This window comes from Octopus bimaculoides, chromosome 20 (genome assembly GCF_001194135.2).
Source record: "Octopus bimaculoides isolate UCB-OBI-ISO-001 chromosome 20, ASM119413v2, whole genome shotgun sequence".
Lineage (NCBI taxonomy): Eukaryota > Metazoa > Mollusca > Cephalopoda > Octopoda > Octopodidae > Octopus > Octopus bimaculoides.
Genome location: NC_069000.1, coordinates 1,818,259 through 1,827,482, shown reverse-complemented (window position 1 = coordinate 1,827,482; position 9,224 = coordinate 1,818,259). Strand labels below are relative to the sequence as shown.

Sequence of the window (9,224 nt, the reverse complement as noted above, 5' to 3'; positions counted from 1 at the left end):
GCATCTGTTCTAGTAAATTCTCCAGAATCTATTGAACAATGCAATCATTACTTCAATTTAAATGCAGTGCCATTTTCAGCTGCACTAGAAATCTGGAGAATCTACTAGAATAGATGCAAGCGCTAATTTATAAAAACATGTGACATATTACTAAAAATCTGTAAATGTACAACCATCCAGATCTCTGAGTACCTTATTATTTTTTCTAAGATATATAATATATAATATATAAGCGAAATGCTTAGCAGTATTTCGTCTCTCATTACGTTCTGAGTTCAATTTCCCCCGAAGTCGACTTTGCCTTTCATCCTTTTGGTGTCGATAAATTAAGTGCCGGTTGCGTACTGGGGTCGATCTAATCGGCTGGCTCTCTCCCCAAAATGATCTGCCAAAGAGCGAATACACTACGTTTTACAGAGGAGGTTTAATAACAGAGAAACATGCCTGCAGTCATCACCTTATTTGTGTCCCTTGCTTTTTTTTACCAGAATTAACCAATAAATCTAATACTTTTTCACTACATTACGAGTGTAATTTGGGTTAATTAAAAATTGTTTTGTCTCCCTAAATTGTTAATGTTAGCTGCCACATAACTATAGATTTAGATTGCTGAGCTGAGAAGAGAAAGAAACTTACCTGTTGATTGCCAAAAGGAATAGTGTGTGAGGTGCCAATAGCTTGTAGAGAGGGTGAGACACGGATATATTTCTGTGCATGGCAAGAATAACTCCTTCCATTAATAAATGAGTCAAACCTACAAAATAGAAAAAAAAACTTCTTAATCTTATTAATCTACCAATGTTGATTATTTATCTATATTTCTGTGATAAGTTACTGTTGATACAATATGTTGTAATATTAGCGCAATAGCTTTCTGAGTTCAAATTCCGCCGAGGTCGACTTTGCCTTTCATCTCTTTCGAGGTCGATAAAATAAGTCAACGCCAATCAAGTATTGGGGTCAACCCCCAACTTCGACCCCAGTATCTCACTGGTACTTTATTTCATAGACTACGAAAGGATGAAAAGCAAAGTCGACCTCGACGGAATTTAAACCCGGAACATAAAGACGGACGAAATACCGCTATGCATTTAGCCTGGAGTATTATCGATTCTGCTAACTCACCAATAATAATAATAATAATAATAATAATAATAATAATAATAACAACAATAATATTACCCAAGTGCACAAGAGACTGGTGGAAACTGGAATCAGCCAGATTATACCACATTTTAGCAAGAGTCCAAAGGTAATGATCGTCCGTAGGAAGAAATATCTAAAAGAAAAAATAACATGAATCCAATGAGACAAATATGTATTGTTACAAACAGGAAATAGTATTTACACATATATACACACATTCCATATATATATATATATATATATATATCAGCTAACGAAGGAAACATCTATGTTGTAGGTGGACTTGCAAAAAGTAGCACTAAAATCTATACGTCACAGTACTTTAAACCAACAGAGAGGGAATGGCAGACATTAAGTGCAGCGCAAGATCGGCTGACAGTCAGACGGGCAGGCAGGCAGGCAGGCAGGCAGGCAGGGCGACAGTGTCAAGCAAACATGGAGAACGAGAATGAGTCAGAGTATTGGAAACAAAGGGAGGGATACTGGATGAGAAGATGGAGACGAAGTCTGATTGGCAAGTAGACACACGTACCGATAGAGAGATAGAGTGTGTTGTGTGTGTGTGTGTGTGTGTGTGTGTGTGTGTGTGTAAGAGAGAGAAAGACAGAGTGAGGAGAGGAGGGCGGGAGGGAAACAAAGAGAAGGAGTGGCAGAAAATTTTGTCGAAACGAAATGTCCCATCCGCACCATAAGTGTCTGCAAGCGTCTGCAAGTATATCTGAGCAGCAACCGGTGGAGGCGTTCCACGTGTGACGACTACTAAACCGACCTTTCCACGTCTGGCTGAAGGAATACCTGATAACGCGTCTTTCTTACGCAAACACAGATGTCTGCGGAATACACAACCACTGACAGCACATTGCAGTGAATCGGATGTTTCCGTTAATCAAATAACTAGAAAACTGATTAACCAATAATCATCATTATAAAGATTTGATGTAAGTAAAAATTACACCAAACTGAAATACTCAGAGTTTTACAGAAAAACATGGCGGAGAATAATTCACTAAATTTAAATTAAATATACATTTGGTTACAAGAAAATATTCTAGAAAATTCTTACAGGATTGTCTGGTCCTTTTTGCTGTTTCAGTTGTAGGGCAATTGGTACCAAATCATCTTCGGAATTCAACATAAATAACCCAATAGGAGCACACATCTGTAATTAATTATGTCAAGTATATACCAATCAAAATCTCAATCAATGAATATATTTGGGAGATTGGAACGAAAGTAAAAGATGAGATCCAGCCTTAACTTTTCTTATTTTGGTAGAAAATAAAATTTCCATGAGTTGTGTGAACATGAATAGATTCACATCAAAATGGAATTAACAATGGAACCTTGAAATGTTTGCTTTATAAAGGATCTGAATATATATTCACATACTCCCACGCACGTATATCGGTATATATAACGTTGTGTGTGTGTATAATGTAATACACACAACCGGAACGGCGCTATGTATAATGTTTTACCTCGGATAAATTTATCAAAGAAAACTGTGTATTAAAAATCATAGGATTCGCTCAGTAGTCGCCGGCAAATCGTCAGACACCGGTGTTTCGACCTTATTTGATCTCCTCCGAACACCTTGGGTATTCCAAGGTCAATTTCATGGCGTTTGTTACTATTTCTATGTATGTCAATAAATTGCCCGCTGGCTCTGCGGACTTACAAAGCAAATAAGAATCAGCGATACGAACAACTGAACAACTGGCTGTAAAACATTGTATCAGTAACATATATTCTTCTAACCCAAGATAGCATAGATAAATTGACGTAAAAATGATTGAACATGAGCTTACATCTAAATCTTCTCTATGTGTAATACCTTCCAAAATTTCCAAATCTGTATAAAATAGTCGTTTTTTCTTGATCAAGTCTTCCAGCGTTTCTCCTTTCAGGACCGGTTTCAGAACCTCATCATCCACACCAAGTCTACAATAAAAAAAGAAAACAAATGAAAAAAAAATCAACAGAGGCAGGAGGAAGTGTGTTTCGAGAACATTTTTGATTTATTTTTCTTATACAGAAAAATACAGAGGATTTAAATTCACCAACTTCAGTTTAGCTAACTTTTTATAACAGAGAATTATTTGTATCAAGAATGTGATCAGGTCTCTTAATCCTTCAAAAATAATTATCTTGATTATTGTGACTCATTAACTCTACCTGGTGTCCGTGACCGAAGAGGAGATAACTACTCCGAAATGCTTGCATCTCACAGTCTGGGTAGGTGGCGCTGCGAGCTGATCTAGATGTATACACACCGTTTGTCAACAAACGGGATATGTTTTCCGTGACAAAACGCAGTGAGTAGCTTGTTCACCGGTTCAAACGTGCCTCAAGCATATTCGAACTGATAATAACATTTTAATAATTCTGGTTCACCTGGTTAAAAGAAACTAGTCTAAGAAGGATAAGTTCGTATGGTGTAGGATGACATCGAAACGATTTTTTCATAGAATAATTCCGTTAATATATTGGGTTGGTGCATAATTATTGCGACTTTTTTTCAACAAATTTTATTCAACAAAAACAATAACAACATGTAACAAAAACATCTTTAAATGATTATTCCGGAGCATATTCACCATCTACTTCAATCACTGCTTCCCATTTGCTTGGCAGACGATCAAACCGTCATTTAAAGATGTTTTTGCTAAATATTGTTATTGTTTTTGTTGAATAAAATTTGTTGAAAAAAAATCTGCAATAGTTATGCACCAACCCAATATTTTCATCATTTATTGGAACTGTCTTTCATAGCATATTTTTTAAAACATAGATTATTATTCGGCCATTACCTCTCGTCACAAAAAAAAGGCAAAGCTAAAAAGGTGTCCACTGAAAAGTTGTGGTACCTGCGCTGGAACAAAAATCGTGACGTTTTGACTTTGAAGAGAGAAAATTACACGAAATGTTTATAGCAGCTCTAAGAACAGATTTACCAAAACCACTTGTAAATATTATTTTTCTCTCTTTTTCTTTGACTAAAGCCCATCAAACCAAGATGCAGTATCGTCTCCACGTGGCATTCGAACTTAACCGAATTTTCTAACTTCCTGAAACGATCATTTAGTGACAGGCGAGTCTGGTTTTCATTAATTGTTCTGAAAAGAATCTTGACTTACTTGGATGGTATTTCTTCACACAGCGTAATTACTGTGGGGTTGCAACCATTTAGACGTTGATATCCAAACCATGTATCTTCCCGCCAGAATTTAACAGACTATGGAAGACACAAAACAAGATCAGAACTGCTTCAGATATAGAAATAACAATAAGACAGTAAAATATTGAAATTCAAAGATATCAGGGGTGGATAAACCCGACTGGAGATGGTGAATTGGAACCAAAAATAAGTAAAGTGATGCAGCAAAGTTATTGTTTCAAACACGTGTCAAGATACAGGAAATATTTTTGCTTAAAAAGTGCAAAAACACTCACTCATGCACGGTTATCCTATACTCTTTTTTACTCTCGGCACAAGACCCGAAATTTGGGGGAGGAGCCAGTCGATTATATCGACTTACACACACACGCACACATGCATATATATACTCGATGGTATTCTTTCAGTTTCCGTATACCAAATCCACTCAAAATTGGACCGTAGCTAAAGCGGAAGACAATTGCCGAAGATGCCGCGCAGTAGGACTGAACGCGAAACCTTGTGGCTGGGAGGCAAACTCCTTAAACTCACAGCCATGCCAACGCCTGATAAACCTTATCGCTCACAAATTAGGGTACAAAACGAAAAGAAAAAGGGTATTGAATAACAATAAATAACAATATTTACATAAAAAATAAAAAGTGATGAAAAAATACGTTATTGAAGTACACACCTCGGGTTCCGTAAGTTTTTCTTCGTGATAAACATTGGTTAAATCATCTAATGTCTTCCAGGAGTCTGCTATAATTCTGGTATATATTCCTCTCAGAATCACATCCAGTTTGTTCGTTAACATGTTCCACTGGAAGAGACAACAAATTTAGAGATTCAACGTTTCTTTTTTTTTCTTTTTTTTTTTTTTGTTAAAAAGAATTCGATTGATAACAATGTAAAATGTACTGCCATTCCGTCGGTTGCGACGACGAGGGTTCCAGTTGATCCGATCAACAGAACAGCGCCTGCTAGTGAAATGAGCGTGCAAGTGGCTGAGCACTCCACAGATACGCGTACCCTTAACGTAGTTCTCAGGGAGATTCAGCGAGACACAGAATATGACAAGGCTGGTCTCTTTTGAATTACAGGTACAACTGATTTTAGCCAGCTGAGTGGACTGGAGCAAGTCGATTTGATTGACCCCAATGCTTCGACCCCGAAAGAATGAAAGGCAGAGTTGACCTCGGCTGAATTTGAACTCAGAACGTAAAGACACACGAAATGCCGCTAAGCATTTCGCTCGGCGTGCTAACGGTTCTGCCAGCTCGCCACTTTAAAGTTATAATAATGAAGATGATAGTAGTAGTAGTAGTAGTAGTAGTAGTAGTTTCGCATAATTCTCCCCTCGAAACTGCAGGCTTCGAGGGGAGAATTACGTCGATTATATTGACTCCGGAACTTTCTGTAGGGTTGTTTTTTTTTCGCGTCGAACAAGAAATTATAATCAAATCATGTCGGAAGCGCAATTTTAATTTCCTGTTCAAAACCATTCCATTTCCCATGTGTAGATATGGTCGTGTATACATCTTCAGTCATCACTCACACTTTATTTGATGCTAGAGTCATTAACACTGGGACCGTTCACCTCGAACTATTAAGTAAACGAGTTTGTGCCAAGGCACGTATTTGTTTACATGTTCACTAAATAGTTTTATGCCACTTTCTTCCGGCAGAGAGCAACAGATCCCTTATGACGACGACAGTTGTCATTATCTTCTAATCCCAAGCCGCTAGAATCCACTGCACCTTAACCATGAGGGCTTAATTTCAAACCTAAGCTAAATATATTTATTAAACATATGGATATGACTCACACACACACACACACACACAAGAATTTTAGGGGCTTGAGAAATATGTATAACATGCTAACTTCCTCTTTTTTTTCTGTAATTAACCTATTTCACTGGGATTAACTCCACTGTATGAAGTAAACTGCACAGCAGAATGTTTTCAATCGAGTAATTATTCGACACTTAATTGTTTTTCTCTCTCTAATTAGCGTGTTTTTACATTGAAGAATTCAATGTTTTATGACAATCCTATTGTTTTTTTAAACCCAAAGTTGATAGTTTGCTCCGAGTTTCGCCCCAGGCCAGGCTACTTACGACTGGCTTTTGCAACTCAAGTTGGGTCCAAACTTCGAGTAGATAGCTGGCTTTTGATATAATAAACATATCTATCTATTCTATTCTAAAAACTTGTATTGAGTTCTATATCAGAGATTGACACATAATTTACAATAAATATATTATGATACACATACACACACATATATATATAATAGATCAGGATTCAAGTGAATCGGGTATTTAAATGGTAAGACACCGGGTCGGGTTGAAAAGTATAACCTGTACACATCAAAAATAGAGGAATAAATATGCGGCTTCCGAAGTAGAGGCAGAAAGATACTCAGGTTATGTAAACGATTAACTGTAAATGGCCGAGTATACCAATATACAATACCAGTCAAGTACTGAGGTCGATATAATCAACTTACCTTCTCCCCACAAAATACCTGGTACTGTGTCAAAATTAGAAAAAGGAATATTATCATTGCTAATCAGTATAGAAATATATTTTCAATACTTACCATGTATTTTGCAGAGAATTCTTCGTCGATCGGCAGAGACTCACACTATACAGGAAAAAATATATATATGAAAGATTATAGCTTCTTATTTCTTTATTGCCCACAAGGGGCTAAACATAGAGGGGGCAAACAAGGACAGACAAAGTGATTAAGCCGATTACATCGATCCCTGTGCGTAACTGGTACTTAATTTATCGACTCCGACAGGATGAAAGGCAAAGTCAACCTATGCGGAATTTGAACTCAGAACGTAACGGCAGACGAAATACCGCTAAGCTATTATAAAAAAAAATAGGCATGTGTATCTAGAGCAGTGATTCCCTACCTGGGTTCATATGGTCCTTGTGGGTCCATATAAGATTACATTGTTAAAAATTATACGCAAAAAGGTTGAATGGCTGTGAGGGTCCATACGAGTGAAATAGGAGTCGAAGGGATCTAGAATAATGTAGCTCCGGATCACTATGCCCTTAAAGCAAACAGGATTATCAAAGTTGGAATCGGATGCATTGGTTTATAGATTTACTCAATCAGGACTGACTCGCAGTTAAACATAAATATGAAACAAATGATAGAGACGAGAAATGGAATATACGAGATTACGAGAAACTTTGAACGTGTTTCATCGGTTTACTACAAGGAACATACCCAACACTTAAATAACCAAACGTTTTCGTACAAATTATGCTTATAAACTTTCTTACAAATATACTTACTAAAACAGGAGCACCTTCTGCATATTTCATCTTGTAAATCTCTCGTTTCTGGTCAATTTCACCTTCCCGTTGCTTTTCATCTGGATCATTCTGAGGTAAAAATGTATCCCACGGGTGAATATAATAATGGAGATTTGGTTTAATCCACCGGAAAACTGGAAACATTACACTTTCTCCTCTAAAACGGCGCACAAATTTAATTGTGTCTATATACCAATTCGAAGATGTTAATTCGAATGAACAAGGCTCCGTCCAGATTTCGATTTTACTCACTTCTGTAAACGAATCCGGAAGTTTAATATTAAACGTGTCGAGGGCCCCGATTTTAAAATCATTTCTGCACCAGTTGTCAAGAAGAATCCTCTCACTTTTCGTTTCCGAAGTGTCATGTAATATAACATAAACATTGGAATCAGTCGAAGATTCCCTCTGGTCTCCAGTTCGTATTTGGAGTGCATTATTTAATCTCGACTGTTGCAGTCCCATCTCTACAAAGAAAGAGAAAAAGAGGAGCGGTGAATTAGTTTTTATGTCTCAAATGACAAAACGAAAATCAATATATAGTGGCGGGCATGGTTGCAAGATTCCAAAGCATGCTTCACGACCACGTGGTTTCAGGTTCAGACCCACTAGGGGGTATCTTAGACAGGTGACTTCTCTTATAATCCCAAGTTGGCCAATGGCCTTTGAGTGAGTTTCATAGACAAACTGCGGTGGGTCAAACACCGTCATAAACACACACTCACACACACACACACACACATATAGATATATATATATATATGTGTGTGTATGTGTGTGTGTGTGTGTGCACGTATATATATGTGTGTGTGTGTATGTATGAATGCGATGGTCTTCTTTCAGTTTCCGTCTACCAAATCCACTCACAATGCTTTGGTCAGCCCGAGGCTATAGTAGAAGACTCCACCCCAATGTGCCACGCAGTGGGACCGAACCTGGAACCATTTAGTTAAAACCTTAACAAGATCTGATAACAGCGATTATATTTTCAATGGTAGTTATGTGGTACAACTAGTATCCATTAATTAAAGGTGTTAAGTAGGTGCTAACGAATGTCCGTTTAGCAAAGTATTTTAAGTGCATCATTCACGTAACTCATTCGGTAACATATTTCAACGGGGGTGGAGTTTTGTAGTGTGGGGCGAGGGTGCAATTAATTTCGAAAATAATGAACAATACAGTAAAATAATTTTGACGTTATTATTCTGGTGTTTGGAACATAAATGAACATGAAATTGTAACGGACAGATTTAATTTAGATCACTTCAAAACAGGAAGTTTGTATCACAGAACCAGAGTAACAAGAGCGGTCTCGGGCAGTTTGATGTCAAAAGGTACACGCTCTTAGCCTGCTATTGTCTGAGTCTGCATCAAGTCAATGAATCAGGGTCAATTGCTGGCAGTTGGTTCGTGTAAATATGCAGAAGTTATATGTTTGGAAACATGGTGGGTTGGGCCAACACCGTCATTCAATTATGATTTGACAACCTCAGAAAACTCACAGGGACAATAAACAAATACACACACACACACACATATATATATATATATATATATATATATATATATATATATA

At 37.2% G+C, this 9,224-nt stretch overlaps 1 protein-coding gene across 3 annotated transcripts in view; it reads right to left on the bottom strand.

Annotated features, from left to right (window-relative positions):
• The window catches only part of LOC106867443 (arachidonate 12-lipoxygenase, 12R-type), a 38,990-nt gene that overhangs the window by 8,533 nt on the left and 21,233 nt on the right, over window positions 1-9,224 (bottom strand). For 2 of the 3 annotated variants that reach the window (XM_014912320.2, XM_014912319.2), the window contains exons 2-9: window positions 7,628-8,115; window positions 6,912-6,956; window positions 4,998-5,126; window positions 4,284-4,381; window positions 2,955-3,087; window positions 2,210-2,305; window positions 1,183-1,279; window positions 637-754 (exon numbers count right to left, since the gene is read on the bottom strand). In XM_014912320.2, coding sequence (XP_014767806.1) covers window positions 637-754; window positions 1,183-1,279; window positions 2,210-2,305; window positions 2,955-3,087; window positions 4,284-4,381; window positions 4,998-5,126; window positions 6,912-6,956; window positions 7,628-8,113 — 1,202 coding nt within the window. In that variant the 5' untranslated portion in view covers window positions 8,114-8,115. Of the gene's footprint in view, window positions 1-636; window positions 755-1,182; window positions 1,280-2,209; window positions 2,306-2,954; window positions 3,088-4,283; window positions 4,382-4,997; window positions 5,127-5,861; window positions 6,046-6,911; window positions 6,957-7,627; window positions 8,116-9,224 lie in introns of those variants that run through there. The other variant, XM_052975038.1, reaches the window with a different exon arrangement.